This window comes from Arachis stenosperma, chromosome 3 (assembly GCF_014773155.1).
Source record: "Arachis stenosperma cultivar V10309 chromosome 3, arast.V10309.gnm1.PFL2, whole genome shotgun sequence".
Lineage (NCBI taxonomy): Eukaryota > Viridiplantae > Streptophyta > Magnoliopsida > Fabales > Fabaceae > Arachis > Arachis stenosperma.
This window is the reverse complement of record NC_080379.1, coordinates 36,987,548-37,004,972: the sequence shown is the minus strand read 5'-3', so window position 1 is coordinate 37,004,972 and position 17,425 is coordinate 36,987,548. Positions and strand designations below refer to the sequence as shown.

Sequence of the window (17,425 nt, the reverse complement as noted above, 5' to 3'; positions counted from 1 at the left end):
CAAAGTATTCTGTTTTGTATTTTTCTGTTTAATTTTGTCATGTCTTGAGTCTCATGGTAAAAGGAAAACAGTGAGGTTTGTAATGAAAAAGCCATAGAGCGGAAAAAGGCAGAGAGTGCAAAATTAAAAGAAAAAGCCATAGATGTCCTAGAGGTCCTTTGTACATCTGTGTTGTGTTTCATGATTCTGTGGGAATCCCCTTGTAAGTTGGGTTAGCACTTTACAAGTTGTAATCTGGATGATTATATTGAAATTCCATCATTGTTGTGATGGAGACTGGATGTAGGCTACACTGCACTTAGCAGCTAAACCAGGATATATCTGGGTGTAATCTTCTCTCTCTCCTACTTCACTTCTGTTTTTACTGTTCTAATGCAAAGTCAAAATGTCTCATGCCAAGTGACGAGACAAAATGAAAATGTCTCGTGACTAGGGACGAGATAAAACAGAAAAGTCTCCTCTAAAGTCTAGCAAGTGTTAGCAAGCAAAAAAGGGGCTAAGATTCAACCCCCCTTCTCTTAGCCACTGAAACCATCAATTGGTATCAGAGCTTGGTCTCAAAGAGATCAAGCTTTGCAGCTTGGAGTAAAGATCCTCATGGCAGAAAACAGTGGCGCAAACGTGGTGTCTTACAATCTGGTTGAAGGTCAATCAAGCAATAGACCTCCTCTTTTCAATGGGAAAAACTATACCTATTGGAAGGAGAGGATGAAGATATTTGTACAAGCCGTGGATTACAGACTTTGGAAGATCATCTTGAAAGGTCCTAAATTTTCAACTACCACAAATGCTTAAGGAGTAACCTCTCTTAAACCAGAAGCAAGCTGGACCGAGGAAGATAGGAAGAAGGTGGAGTTAAATGCCAAGGCAACCAATCTGCTCAATTGTGCTATCAACTTTGAGGAGTACCAACGAGTATCACGATGCACAACGGCAAAGAAAATCTGGGACAAGTTGCAAATCACTCATGAAGGAACTACTCTTGTAAAGAAAACTCGGACGGACATGTTAAACAGGGAATATGAGATGTTTGCAATGAAGGAAGGAGAGTCCATTGATGAACTGTTTGAACGGTTCAATATCATCACTGTTGGCTTAGATGCTCTTGGAATCACACATTCAGAATCTGTGCTAGTGAGAAGAGTGTTGAGATGTCTCACAAAAGAGTGGAAAACAAAAGCTTTAATTATTTCTGAGAGTAGCAACTTAGATTCCATGACACTTGATGATTTGAGAGGAAATTTACTTGCTTTTGAAAACTCTTATTTGAAAAAGGATTCAAAAAGGAAAGGAATTGCCTTTTCTTCTGTAACTAACCCTCTGGATGATGAATCCAGTGATAACTCTTCTGAAAATGAGTTTGTGTTGTTTGCAAAAAAATTCAGGAAAATGGCAAAGCTCAAAGGCAAAGGCGGCAGCTCAAGGAGGATAAAGAAAGATCTTAGCAAAGTAACCTGTTTCAATTGCAAGGAAATGGGGCACTTCAAATCTGATTGTCCCAAATTAAAGAAGGAAGAAAAGCCGAGAAAAGGAAAGAAGAAAGGACTAATGGCTTCATGGGAAGAGTTGGAAAATGACTCAGATGATGATGATGAAAAATCAGAAACCAAGTCCCAATAGTGTCTTATGGCAGATCATGTAAATCAGGTAGTCTTTCATAATCCTGACACTGAAGATCTTCATATTATGATAGACCACCTTTCTGAAAAAATAAGATGCTTTCTGCTGGAAAATCAAGAACTTGAACAACAAATCACCATTCTTCAAGCTGAAAACAGTTTTCTAAAAGAAAAAGTAAGAGAGGCCGAAACTGCTTGTGATCTTATTGAAGAGAATAAGCAGTTAAGAGCCCAAGTAAGAAGTTGTGAAAGTGACCATTCAGTCCTTGCATATGTGAATTGTTTTAAGCAAAATGAAGAGTTGCTTAAAGAGGTTAAAAGACTTAAAGAAGACTTAGCCAAGTTCACCCAAAGTTCTGAAAATTTGAATCAAATCTTGGCTAGTCAAAAACCTCTTTATGATAAAGCTGGGTTGGGTTTTTATAAATCTGAAAAATCACATTTTGAAAACATTGCTTCATCTTCAAATGATACAAAGTATCAAGACCCAACTTGCTTTAACAAAACAGCAACTCCAAGATTTTGTAGACTATGCAATCGAAATGGACACTTTCCTATCCAATGTTTCTTTGGTGAAAGAATGATTGGTGACAAAGTTTGTAAAGTTGTTTTTGATTACAATGGCTTAGGACATAGAAGATGGTTTAACGTTAAAGGATCCAAAAAGATTTGGATACCTAAGGTCTCTTAAGCATTGTTTTGTAGGTGTGCCTAGCATCCAAAAGAAAAGAGAACACGTGGTACATGGATAGCGGATGCTCTAGGCATATGACCGGAAAGACAGCCTTCTTCATAAAGCTTGATGAATATGATGGAGGATTTGTCACATTCGGTGATGATGCAAAAGGAAAAATAGTAGCTGTTGGGAAAGTGGGTAAAAATCTCTCATCTTGTATAAATGATGTCCTTCTTGTACATGGATTAAAACATAACTTGCTTAGTGTTAGTCAATTGTGTGATTTAGGTTTTGATGTTATCTTTAAGAAGTTTGTTTGCTTGGTTGTTTGTGAGAAAACTGGGGATATTTTATTTGAAGCTAAAAGATGCAACAATGTGTATGGATTAACTCTTGAGGATTTAAAAGAACAAAATGTAACATGCTTTACATCTTTTGAATCTGAAAAATGGCTTTGGCATAGAAAGTTGGGTCATGCTAGCATGTACCAAATTTCTAAGCTAGTCAAAAGAATTTGGTTAGAGGAATTCCAAACATCAAGTTTGATAAGGATCTTACTTGTGATGCTTGCCAATTGGGCAAACAAGTAAAATCCTCTTTTAAATCAAAAGATGGAATCTCAACCAAAAGGCCATTGGAAATGTTACATATTGATCTTTTTGGTCCTACTAGAACTCAAAGTTTGGGAGGTAAACACTATGGTCTTGTGGTGGTAGATGATTACTCTAGATTTGGTTGGGTACTTTTCCTTACTCATAAGAATGATGCATTTTATGCCTTCTCCACCCTTTGTAAGAAAATTCAAAATGAAAAGGATTTGAAAATTGCCCATTTGAGAAGTGATCACGGAAGAGAATTTGAAAATCAAGATTTTGAAAAATTCTGTGATGACTTAGGGATTTCTCATAATTTTTCATGCCCTAGAACCCCCCAACAAAATGGGGTGGTTGAAAGAAGGAATCGAAGCCTTCAAGAAATGACTAGGGCCATGCTATGTGAGAATGAAATTCCCAAATTTTTATGGGCTGAAGCTGTGAACACAGCATGTTATATTTTGAATAGAACATTCATTAGAAAAGGGTTAAAGAAAACTCCTTATGAGCTATAGAAAGGAACCCCTCCAAATCTTAAGTACTTTCATATTTTTGGATGTAAATGCTTTGTACTTAACAATAAAGAAAACCTTGGAAAATTTGATCCAAAATCATATGAAGGAATGTTTGTTGGATATTCCACCACAAGCAAGGCTTATAGAATTTATCTCAAAGAGCATAGGACCATAGAGGAATCCATACACGTTACTTTTTGTGATTCTAACTTAATTCCCAGTATTGTAAAGGATAGTGTTTCAGATTGTGAAAAGGATGGAACAAGTAAAGAAAATTCCAAAACTGTGGAGAATGAAGAATCTGTCAGCCCTGTTTTATCTCGTCAGATTGAAGGAGAAACTTTCATTTTGTCTCCTGAGCAGACACGAGAAACTGAAACAGTGAGACCATCAGAAGTTCATCAAAGCTCAACACCTGTCCGAAAGCCTAGAGAATGGAAGTCCATGAGGGGTTATCCTCATGATTTCATCATTGGTGATCCCTCTCAAGGTGTAACCACAAGATCCTCCACCAAAAGGCAAACCGAACCTAGCAACCTTGCTCTCTTGTCACAAATGGAGCCCAACAATGTCAAACAAGCTCTTGAAGACCCATCATGGGTCAAGGCCATGCAAGAGGAGCTTGCTCAATTTGACAAGAATAAGGTTTGGACTTTAGTACCTCATCCGGATGGTAAGAAGGTAACGGGTACTAAGTGGGTATTCAAAAATAAACTTGGTGAGGATGGACAAGTTGTTCGTAACAAGGCTAGATTAGTGGCCCAAGGTTACGATCAAGAAGAGGGAATAGATTTTGATGAATCTTTTGCTCCGGTAGCTAGAATGGAAGCAATTAGGTTGCTTCTTGCCTATGCTGCCCATAAAGGTTTCAAAATGTTTCAAATGGATGTTAAATGTGCTTTCCTTAATGGCTTTATTGATAGAGAAGTGTATGTGGCTCAACCCCCCGGTTTTGAACATAAAGATTTTTCTAATCATGTGTTTAAACTTTCAAAGGCTCTTTATGGCCTTAGACAAGCTCCAAGAGCTTGGTATGAAATGCTTAGTGCCTTCTTGTTAGAAAATTATTTTCAAAGGGGAACCACCGACACTACTTTGTTCATTAAAGTTTCTAATGATGACATTCTCCTTGTTCAAGTTTATGTGGATGATATTGTGTTTGGATCAGCCAATGAGACCTTGTGTGAAGAGTTTGGAAAACTCATGACTAGTGAGTTTGAAATGAGTTTAATGGGAGAGCTAACTTTCTTTCTTGGCCTCCAAATTAAACAAACTCCTAGTGGTACATTTATTCACCAAGGCAAGTATGTAAAAGAATTGATAAAGAAATTTGGCTTAGAAAATTCCAAATCAATGGGAACACCAATGCATCCTAATACTAAACTTGATAAAGATGATGATGGCCTAGATGTGGATGAGACACGGTATAGAGGAATGATTGGTTCACTAATGTATCTTACATCCTCTAGACCGGATATTGTTCAAAGTGTGGGTGTATGTTCAAGATTTCAATCTCACCCAAAAGAATCCCATTTAACGGCTGTTAAACGCATCATTAGGTATATTAAGGGAACATGTGATTATGGTTTATGGTATCCAAAATCTAATGATTTTTGTGCAGTAGGGTTTTGTGATGCAGATTATGCGGGAGATCGAGTGGATAGAAGGAGCACTTCGGGCATGTGTTGCTTCCTTGGAAGCTCACTCAACATGTGGTCAAGCAAGAAACAAGCCACAGTGGCTCTATCCACAGCTGAAGCTGAATATATATCCGCATCTGCTTGTTGTTCGCAGTTAATTTGGTTAAAAACTCAATTGGAAGATTACAAATTAAAGATCAATAGCATACCCTTATTTTGTGATAACATGAGTGCAATAAATATTTCAAAAAATCCTATTTTGCACTCAAGAACAAAGCACATTGAAATTAAATATCATTTCATTAGAGAACATGTGCAAAAGGGAACTATTGATATTCAATTTGTAAAATTCGAAGATCAACTTGCGGATATTTTCACTAAGCCCTTATGTGAAGACAGATTCTACACCTTAAGAAACAGTTTGGGAATGATAGAATTAAGTTCTGTTGAAAAGTTGTGAACTTTTTGATTCTGTTTGGTTTTGTCTCGTAGGAAAGCAGGAGACAAATTTCAGGATGTGTTGAATGGGCCATGATACAGGGGGAGACTGAACTGAAGTTAATTATTTTGGGCCCCACCAAATCTCTTTGACATCACTCTGACCCGTTCCTCATTTTTTTTGGAAGTTGTCAAATCAAATCTTTATCCTTTTCTCATCCCTTAGGAACTATTTTCACTTGTCTTGAATTAGTATGGACTGCATTATTTTTCCTCATTTTTTTGCAGGGTCGCTCCTTAAAAAAAAAGAAGAAAAGAAAAAAAGAAGGAGGCTGAATTGAAATTGTTATGTTGCACTATTTTGCAGACCTGTTTTGCTCTATTTTATGCTCTGATCTGGCTCTATTTTGAGCACTTTGTGTTAGTGGATTAATTTTGAGTTGAACTTTGATTGACATTTGCTCAAATGCATGTGTGCTTACTGGACCATTGTGTTTTGGTGAAAAACAAATATTCTGCTTCTTGTATGTTGTTTTCATTTATTTTGCAATGTCCCTTGATGCCAAAAGGGGGAGAAATGGTGCTGAAAATTGAAATCATGAAAACAGGAGATGAGAACAGGGATGAAATTTTCAAAATTGAAAATTCATGATCACCCTTGTTCAAAAAATGCATGTTGTTATTGCATTTATTTTACTATGATCACTGCTGATTGAACTGCATTTGGATTTTGGTTCATCATGATTAGTTTATTTGGCATTTGGTTTATAATGATGTTTAATTTATTTTGATGCCTGGCTGTTGATTCATCATTGATAAACTTGTTGGATTGAAAATTTATTTTTGGCAGTTCCTTTAAATTGTATAAAGCATCAAAAACTGCCTTATTTTGCTCTACAAATATTTTCCATCATGTTGTTTTGCTCTGATATATTAAACAGGAAAATGTTTGGATATTTTTGATATATGTAATCATTGAGCAGAAAATCAGATTACTGATAACAAATGAGTTTTGATTATCATTCAAATCTGCTCATAAATCAAGCATTCAACTTTTTCAAAATAAATATGTTGAATAACATTGTTACTTGAAGCTTGATTAAATTGTTACAGGTTAAAGCTTCCCTTGATAAAAATGGCATATATTAAGGGGGAGCCATGTGACAATTTGAAAGGGGGAGAAATTCAAATTCAAAGGGAGTATTTCTTTACACAATCTTTAATTTCTTTCCATTTCAATTTTAATAATGTTTGTCATCAAGGGGGAGATTGATGAGTTTGGAAAACTCTAAATTAATATTTGTGATGACTAAACATTATTAATATGATTAATTGCAAAATTAATTTTGGATTGAAAATTGATTAAATTAATTTTGTAATGCAGGTTTTTATCTGGGCCAGAATGAATGTTATTGAGGCAAGCCCAAGTGAATGCTTTCTTATATGCTCAATGATTGATTCAAACTTACCAGGAAAGCAAATGCTTTTAATTGGGCCAAAATAAAAATATGCAGCAAGCCCAGTCTGATTAAAAATTGTTCAGCATTAATACAAATGGTTTTATTAAAGCTGATTTGGTTTGGGCCAGTCTTAAATTTGCAAGCCCAAAGAAAGCTTCCTATGTTTGATTCAAAATCCATCAGGAAAGAAGTTGTTACTTGTTGGGCCAAAATAAAATTTATTGGTACCAAGCCCAATGTTGATGAATGCTTCCATGCCTTATTCGAATCCATGAAGTAAATGAAATGCCTAAATGCTTCCAACGGATTCCACTTCATTATTTTGAAGGATTTCAAATTTAATTAATGCATTGGAAACATAAGAAAGAGAGAGAAGATTGATTTGATGGCTATTATGACACTACATGCTACTCAACAAAGGGAAGTGGGAAACTTGAATTAACTTTTACTTTCTCTCTCTTTGTTCATTGATTATTGTTCAAATCCATTGAATATTTTCTCTCTTCTCTCTCATCCCTTTCCTTCTTTCTTCGGTTATTACACAGGAAGCCATGGAAGCTACTTGGAGCTACCAAAAGGAAAGAAAAGCAAGGCTAAAGACCATCGAGTTGATGGCACGAAAAGAAAAAGAAAAGTATGCTGTGGCTGAGATTATCACCTAATCTGGTAAGATTTGGTGAGGTAATCTCGGATCCTTCATACTCAAAAAGAAGGATGAAGATTCGGCCAGTAGGGAAGATCCTTGGAGGCATGGCTTGTCTTTGATTCTGCTCAACCACCACAGGGAGTAGCTAGAGTGGCGAAGTGATGGTTGAAGGCAGAGATTGAAGCAGATGAAGTCATCGTCATCATGAAGCATCAAGGGCCAGAAATCCATCTTGGAGAGGAAGCCAAGGATGGAGCGCTCGGATTGATGAAGAGTGATGACCAAGGAAGGACTAGAGGTATTTGCATGTTGGTTTTTGCATGAGTTACCTCTTCTCTCTGTGTGGCCGAACCGGTTTTTCTTGAAGGAGGAAGAAGTTGGTTTGGGTGTTGGCTTCAAGTGTGGAGGCTTCCCTCTTCTTTAAAAAGAGAGAACAGCCACTGTTTGGAGCAAGGAGACAGTGTGAGAGTGCAAGGCACAGGGTTCTCAGAGCTACCTGAGCTAACATATGTTCTTCTCCTTCAAAGTATTCTGTTTTGTATTTTTCTGTTTAATTTTGTCATGTCTTGAGTCTCATGGTAAAAGGCAAACAGTGAGGTTTGTAATGAAAAAGCCATAGAGCGGAAAAAGGCAGAGAGTGCAAAATTAAAAGAAAAATCCATAGATGTCTTAGAGGTCCTTTGTACATCTGTGTTGTGTTTCATGATTCTGTGGGAATCCCCTTGTAAGTTGGGTTAGCACTTTACAAGTTGTAATCTGGATGATTATATTGAAATTCCATCATTGTTGTGATGGAGACTGGATGTAGGCTGCACTGCACTTAGCAGCTGAACCAGGATATATCTGGGTGTAATCTTCTCTCTCTCCTACTTCACTTCTGTTTTTACTGTTCTAATGCAAAGTCAAAATGTCTCATGCCAAGTGACGAGACAAAATGAAAATGTCTCGTGACTAGGGACGAGATAAAACAGAAAAGTCTCCTCTAAAGTCCAGCAAGTGTTAGCAAGCAAAAAGGGGGCTAAGATTCAACCCCCCCTTCTCTTAGCCACTGAAACCATCATAGATGGTGTATATAGAGATATGACCATGGAACTGACTCACTTTGAGAATTTCTAATGGTTATAATTACCACATATTTGTCCACAAGATATTCTCAAGATGAACATGGTGATAAAGTTTTCTTTGACCTGCGACTGTCATAGTAATTAACAATGTATTTATTATACTTTGATTCCAGACACCTAATACCCTAGGGTGCTAGTTGAATGGATATTGGGTATAATTTAAATACTTGTAGAGTTAATGATTAGTCAATAAGGAATCCGTCAACTCTCGGTAAAGAGTTTGAGCTCTATGATTATAATGACTAAGATGAATAAAACCTTGGCCAAGGGGATTGAATGAATGAAGAAATAAGTTTCTTAAGTCATTCACAGTTCATTATAATAATGGTAACAAGTTAGAGTTTGACAATTAAACCATACTCTAAGGGTTAACTAAGAGTTGGAAAGATGGAAGAAATTATATTTTGTTCTTCTCAGGTTCTTAGTAAAAATAGATTACTTTATACTATCGGGTTATTGAGGAGTGTTGCTAGATGCCAACATTGATTAGTAAATTTAGTATGACTAATTAACTACCCGCTTAGTAATAAACCTATAGGGTCACACACTAACAAGTGTTCTAATATTTGCTATAAAATTATTTAATTATTATTTTGATTTGATCAAATAAATAATTATATTAATTCAAATGGAATATTATTATATTCTCTGCTAGCACCAAGAATATAATAATAGTATGATAATTGAGAATATTAAATGAGATTTGAGAATAATTAGTTATTCTATTTCTAAATTTGAATTCTAAGTTTGGATGATATTCTAACTGATTCTGTTTCAAATTGTTATGATATGATTCATAAATTTGAAAGATTCAAGTTTAAAATAATAAGATATGATTCAAATTTGAATTGAAATTCAAATTTAAAATCAGTAACAAATCTTATACTATATATATGTATGCCAAGAGCAGAGAAAAGAGATGAGAATAAAACACAAGGATTTTATTCCTTTACCTCTACACACATAAAAGTATTTGAGCCTGATTCTTGGAAAAGATTTTTATGGCATGCAAAGAGTTGCAAGAGGTTTCTCAATTTAGATCAGATGTCCATTGGTCAAGGAGTTGACAGCAAAGATTGGTCTCGGTGTGGATATGTATAACGCCTTTGTACTATCGAAGGAGAAAGTGATTTTTACTAGCAAACACATGCAGGTATTTATATCTGATCTATATATTATTATTGGCATAAAGTTTAAAAACAAAATAGATCTTTAGGATTATTTTTTTTCTTTCACTTCGTATGATGAACACATGGTAATCCTTCAGATTTCTCATTAGATACTCTTCAAATAGTTACTTTTGTTTTGTTTGTGTGTTGCATCACACTGACATTATGGATATTTTAAATTTCACTATTAATACGAATGTTTTATTAATAAATTAGGAAGGATTTAGGTTTGACATTCTTTATTTGAATTTATTATATATTTTTATTTTGTATTATTGGATTCACAAATTATCAATATCTTAGCTCACACTTGGCAATTTTAATTCAAATGAAACACATGTGCAATTTTTATTTATTGAAAATCAAAATAGGTAAAACAATATACATTGCTTCAAAAAATTCTTACAATTTGAATCCCATAACTATCAAATCTGGTTTTTCCGGAATGTACATTATGCTAACCTTCACAATTTTCATACTAATTTATTGCATCCATTAAAGTTCCTTCCAATTTCAAAGTCCTAACTTTAAATTTGAGGCTTCTAATATTTCAAGCAAAATCATCCTCCATTCTTGAGATTCATTTTCAGGTATCATTCTACTTGTTGCTTTTCTTTCTTCATAGATTTCATAAGTCTAAAATTCTAAACAAATAATCTACACCTCTTGTCAACACTCTATAAATAAATTCAATGAAGATGAAAAAAAAATCACATATTACATCATTTAAAAAAAGAGTAATCTTACACTTACATTATAGTTTGGACATCCAAAAAAATCTCTCTAAATTCATATATAAATGTTCCTGACTATCTTAAAACGAGTTGACACCCACAACCACATCACTTTGGAAATCACTCTTCTTTGCTTTGAATGGCTCTCCTTGAATAACCTTCATTAGAGTACTAGTTGTTGGAGCTCCTAACAGATTTACTGTCATTACTTATTACGAGCTTCATAAAAATGTCTACCAACAGAGAAGTAAGAAATGAAGAAGAAAGGGCTTCAAATGAAATTGGGAATTAAGAATTTAAACACTTACAAGGGACTAAATTGATGCAAAGAATTTTAATTACCACGTAATAGAGCTATTAGACGTCTAACGTGGTATTTAATTGTGCATGTCATCTCTTCAGTAATATCTTTATGACGAAAACTGTTATACAGACTAATAATATGAATAAGGTTTAATTACTCTATTGGTCCTTATAGTTTCGCGAAATTTTTAATTAGGTCTCTATACTTTTTTTCTTTTTAATTCGGTCCTTACACCAAATTTTTTTTTTCAATTAAAACTTTAAGAATTAAATTGACCTTTGCATATAACTTTAAGAACCAACTTATTGTCTCAAAGTTTTATGAGGCCAATAGTACGTCTTTCAAGTTTTGACTAATATATAGCCAACAAAGTATGATTTTCTTATGTGTTGGTTCTATATTGACTACTACAAAACAGTTGATCACGTATCAGCAACATAGTAGTATATATCTAGAGTGAGTTATTAGCTTAGCGAGGAAGTGAATTGAGTCTTGAGTTAGATTTACTATAAAGTCGATCGAATTCAAATCATGAAATGCTTTTTTAGAAAGGGACCTTACTATTTACGATGTCAGGTTCTAAAGACTTACACTTCCGCATCTATTAAAGAAAATAATAAGTTCAACATATAATAGGAATGTTATATTCACCATTTCGTATATATTTACACGTTTTGTATGTATTGTCTCTTACTCTTTTTTAGTATATAAAGTGAAAGGAAAACAAACAAAAAATGTAAAATATTTCTCTTTTAATATTAAAAACAAAGAAGCTTATACACTTGGGGTTAAAAGAAAAGGAAAATGATACAAATATAATTTCTCATCATAAAAAGCTTAGAAGAGGATTTCTTACCAAATAGGAAGACATAATTGAAATCCACCGTTGAAGCTGTAGGATCCAATCTCCAGCACAAATCGTCGTCCATCACATTTTTGTATGTATCCAACAGCTAGAACATCGTCATTTCTGTAATTAACGAACAAAGTAGGAACACTAGTGGGAGGAATTAACGAGAAGAAGAGGAGAGAGAAGCGTTCTTTCCTTGATCATACGTTGTTTATAAAGAAAATCATGGCGACGAAAGGAAATCTTGCACGTCATCTATGGCTATGGATCTCTGTGTATTTCATGCTCCATGTTAATGTCCACCATGGAACCTGTTTTTACCTTCCTGGTGTTGCACCAGAGGATTTCCATAAGGTCCTTATTTTTTCATTGTTTTTTTCTTCTTTTTCACTCACCATGTTTTATTTTATTTTTTCATGTTCTTTCATTGTCGTTGAGTTTCAAGTCAGATCACTAATGTGGCTTTTGTTTTCCTCTTTATACGTCTTTCTTGGAAGATCTTTGTTTTGCTTTACAATTTGGAAACGATTGTTGTGGCTTGTTAGGCACATTTTCTTTTACGTAAGAGTTGAGAGATCCACCATTTTTCAATAATGTAGGCATGAAATCCTCCAGTTATTGTAGTCGATCGATTGCTTCAACACTTTCTTTTCCCTCTCTGGTGATCGATTTTTTCTTTAACGGAGTACTACAGAAAATTTCAAGTTCATGTGATATAATTTAATTTATTAATGAATAACATGATTTATTCATGAGTACGGTACACTAAGTCTTAGGAACTGTTCAGACAAGTATTTTCCTTTGCATAGCTGTTTTTGTATTTCATTTTCTGAGATCTTATATTGAAATAAAGTTACCGTAGATTTTTCCTAGTCATGGCCTAAACAAACAGCATATATGTTGTTCATTGGTGACAGGGTGACATTTTGAGGGTTAAAGTGAACAAATTGACTTCTACAAAAACGCAACTTCCATACTCCTATTATTCACTGCCTTATTGTCGTCCAAATCAAATTGTTGATAGTGCTGAGAATCTTGGTGAAGTTCTTCGCGGTGACCGCATCGAAAACTCTCCCTATGAGGTTCGCTGAATTTTGTGCACATATTTTTTGCTTCTTCCTTTTCCTTAATGTGTTCAAAAAGTTCAGAAAATGCTGAAACAATTTGGTTCTTTGTTTCAGTTTAAAATGCGAGAGCCGCAGATGTGCACTATTGTTTGCCGTCTGACTCTTAATGCAAAAACAGCCGCAGAGTTCAAGGAAAAGATAGATGATGAATATCGTGTGAACATGTGAGTTACCAGCGACCTTAAATTTACCTCCATATCTACGTGCTAGTTTTCTTATTTTTCGGGCAAAAGTCTGTGCTAGTTATTGTTATCGATGTGACAAAAAAGTTCCTATAAGTTCCAGTATTTCAATATACTCACTTATACACTTAAATGGACCAGTGATGACACAAGAGTAAAATTTAGTAAGAAATAGATGAATTATTTTAGACTTGTTTGCTTAAGCCGTGTTTGGAAGTTTTCTTTGGAATACAAATTCAGCAAAAATAATCATAAACCTGTTTGTTAGCTGACAGATACAAATAATTTCTACATTTTCGAGTATAAAGAAAAAAAATCCTATATTTTGTGTGTTGCTTGACAATAGAGATAGGCCATTGACAAAAATTTATGTTGGTCTATTTTTGTGTTGCTTCAGGATTTTGGACAATCTACCTTTAGTAGTTCCTCTACGAAGGCCTGATCAGGAGTCTTCCTTAGTTTATCTGCATGGCTTCCTCATCGGTCTCAAAGGACAGTATGCTGGAGTAAGTGGCAGCTAGCTAGATGAGAATTTCATTTTACTCGTTTGGTTTAAAATTCATTTTGACATCTTTTCCACCATGTTGATAGACCAAAGACGAAAAGCACTTTATCCATAACCACTTAACCTTTGTGGTTAAGTATCACAGAGATCCAGTGACAGAGATGTCAAGAATCGTAGGCTTTGAGGTTAAACCTTTCAGGTCATTATCATAAATGTTTCATTATTAGTTTTGTGCTAATTTCTTAAATCGACGGTTCCATATGTTAAAATTGAGATACTGGTGTGAATACAGTGTGAGGCATGAATACGAAGGTAATTTTGATGAGAACACCCGCTTAACAACGTGCGATCCGCATGCACGAAAGTTAGTTTCTGGATCTGAAGATCCTCAAGTGGTTGAAGAAAACAAGGAAATAATCTTTACTTATGATGTTGAGTTCCAGGTTAGTTGGGAAATTGGTAGTTTAATTGAGAATTGATGAGTTGTGATGCTGATTTTGTGAACACGATGTAGGAAAGCGACGTGAAATGGGCGTCTCGCTGGGATTCGTATCTTCTGATGGCAGACGAACAAATTCACTGGTTTTCGATCATTAATTCTTTAATGATTGTACTTTTCCTTTCCGGAATGGTGGCAATGATAATGTTGAGGACGCTTTACCGCGATATCTCCAAGTACAATCAATTAGAGACACAGGAAGAAGCTCAAGAAGAGACAGGGTGGAAGCTAGTCCACGGAGATGTTTTCAGGCCTCCATCAAACTCAGACTTGTTGTGTGTGTATGTGGGAACAGGTGTTCAGTTTTTCGGAATGATTCTTGTCACAATGATATTTGCCGCACTTGGATTTCTTTCGCCGTCAAACAGAGGTGGTTTGATGACAGCAATGCTATTGCTCTGGGCCCTTATGGGGCTCTGTGGCGGATACTCGTCGGCGCGGCTTTATAAGTTGTTCAAGGGAACGGAATGGAAAAGCATAACTCTCAAGACGGCCTTCATGTTCCCAGGCATCGCCTTCGCAATATTCTTTGTGCTAAATGCTTTAATTTGGGGTCAGAAGTCGTCCGGGGCAGTTCCATTTGGAACAATGTTTGCTCTCGTCTTCTTATGGTTCGGCATCTCGGTACCACTGGTAATAGTGGGTGGTCACATCGGCTACAAGAAGACAGTGATTGAGGACCCCGTAAAGACCAACAAGATAGCGAGGCAGATACCCGAACAAGCCTGGTACATGAACCCTGCCTTCTCTATCCTAATTGGAGGCATACTACCATTTGGTGCTGTCTTCATTGAGCTTTTCTTTATCCTCACTTCTATCTGGCTACATCAATTTTACTATCTTTTTGGCTTCTTGTTCATCGTCTTTGTCATCCTCATCATCACCTGTGCTGAGATCACAATAGTTCTTTGCTACTTCCAGCTATGCAGTGAGGACTACCTCTGGTGGTGGAGGTCATATCTCACTTCTGGTTCCTCCGCACTCTACCTTTTCCTATATGCTGCATTTTATTTCTTCACAAAACTTGAGATCACTAAACCGGTATCTGGAGTCCTTTACTTCGGTTACATGCTGCTTCTTTCCTATGCTTTCTTCGTTGTCACCGGTACAATCGGTTTCTATGCATGCTTCTGGTTCGTAAGGCTAATCTACTCCTCTGTGAAAATTGACTGATCAATAAGCAAATTAGTGGATGGCTTAATCGTTAAATGGAACTGGGAATTGTGGGCATCCTTCACTTGTCCTTTGGCTCCAGTTTTGAACAGTTATTACATTGGAAATTCATAGCTGTCTTAACATAGGTCGTTTTAGAAGTATAGTCATATTTTGTACTTTCTTAAAAGAATTTTCTACTACACATTCTCATTGTTTTGTATTACACATTCGTGAGGACCATTAATCAATTATGGTGTCCTCAATCTTAGTTCATTTTTGTTAATAAGGAGAAATGCTAGAAATAATTCAAAATTCTTGCCTTAACTCCAATTATTATGATTCTCATTGATATTACATTTAGTTAGTGGTTAATACAAAACAAAAGATATATATGATCACAATAAAATATAAATATGTTTGATATACTGTGTTTTTGTCGATTTTTAGCAAATCGATGGTGGTTCGATATCTAGTGGTTTGGAAGCGAAACCTACTCCTCTTTGCAGGTACCAGTTTTCTAGAAGTGCATCAAAATGTCTTCGATTAGATGGAATTTAGGAATAAAGATAAATTAAATTTTATAAATTGAAGAAACGAATGGAAAAATAAAGTTCTCAAAAAAGAAATGTACTGAAAATGAAAACGTTTGAGTTGAGATTAAAAAAAAGCAGTAAAATACCTTCGACTGGGTCAAAGGACTTTGACATGAGAATTTAAAATGCAAAAATGTAAATTGAACAATGAAGATAAAGAATACTTGGAAAATAAATTTACTTGAAAAATAAAGTTTATAGAAAGATAAATTGAAAGAATGAAAGGATGGAAGGAACCCTACAGAAAAGTTACTCGATTGCAGATTCAGGAATTTCCTGGGATGTGAGTGTGCTTGAGTGTTTTCTGAGTTAAAGTTCCAACCTTTATTCCCTAAAACTTCCTAGTATTTATAATCTACTTTTGGTAACTGACAATTAATTACAATTAATTACAAAATTACAACTTTGAATGTATTCTCCTTGATAACTGTTCCCGCCTAAACATTTCCCATGATTTCCTCGCGTGATAAAAGCCTCTAAATTCTCCACTACCATAATTACTCGAGTCTCTTATTCGAATAACTGATTTTGATTATCTGACTCGAATTCCTTATTCGATTTGACTTGTTCGATTTATCGAAAGGCCTTGAAATCGAATTCGCGTAGAGAATCCCCATCTAATGCTTGCACGTGTGTCTTTTCGAAAACTACTTATGCCTTCGAACAATTTTTCTTCATCAAAAATATTTTTCGATAAACAAATTGCTCCCTTAGATTAATGTGTTTGCCTTCGATAACACTATTGGAAGATAAAACACTTAATCCAAAATCAAAACTTCAGTTTTTAAATCAGTAATAATTACCATTTAACTTCCCATTAATACTGACCCACTTGACACATTTCTCGAGACTCACGCTTTCTCTTTCTTCTACTTCATCTTCTTTACGAAGTTACCTCTATTCGCATTCCCTCTATAGTAACGGCTACAATAACACTTTAAATTCATCAATCTTACCTTTGTTCAAATTTTTCCTAAACTCATTGTTCTCTGCATCCCTCTTACACGAAATCTCCTTACATAGTTTTTAACCTTTCGTTCCCTTTTCCTTCATTCTCCAATGGCCGCTTCCTCTTTCCATGCCGTTGCCCAAGACAAAGGTAAAGGTCATGCAATAGCACCACCAGCTCCACTAGCCCTTCGTATATTGAACCAAGTCAATGATGAAGTCATTGATGATACTCAACTTCAAATTAATGACACTCGAATCTTAATCCCTTTCACAGTGGGCACAGACACTCATTGTTTCCTCGGACCAATCGAATCCCTAGAGAAGGCAAACAAGAGACTTCCTTTCTTTCCTAGTGCTGAAGGGGAACATCTATTGATTAACCAAACTCTCAACATCTCCTTCTTCATTAATAAAAAACCCTTCATGAATAATCCAAAGATTAACCCTCGAGGATTTGACTTCACAGCCTGGTATCTACGCCTTGAACCCTCAAAAAATGCTACCTAGGGGGCTTTAGGAATACATAAACTATTAAGGCTTTTCCATTTCTCACTTATAACGCTCCCTTGGATGATTAGCGCTGTGACTTATTTTTGGAACAAGACAACCAACAATTTTCACCTTCCTTGTGGAATGATCGGAATG

At 35.4% G+C, this 17,425-nt stretch overlaps 1 protein-coding gene across 1 annotated transcript; it reads left to right on the top strand.

Moving 5' to 3' along the window:
• Window positions 1-11,993: 11,993 nt before the first annotated feature.
• On the top strand, window positions 11,994-15,254 carry LOC130965906 (transmembrane 9 superfamily member 10-like). The gene is made up of 7 exons (XM_057890664.1): window positions 11,994-12,122; window positions 12,686-12,850; window positions 12,950-13,059; window positions 13,475-13,583; window positions 13,669-13,781; window positions 13,875-14,025; window positions 14,097-15,254. The coding sequence occupies exons 1-7, from the start codon at window positions 11,994-11,996 to the stop codon at window positions 15,252-15,254; spliced, it is 1,935 nt and encodes a 644-aa protein (XP_057746647.1).
• The last annotated feature ends 2,171 nt before the right edge of the window (window positions 15,255-17,425 follow it).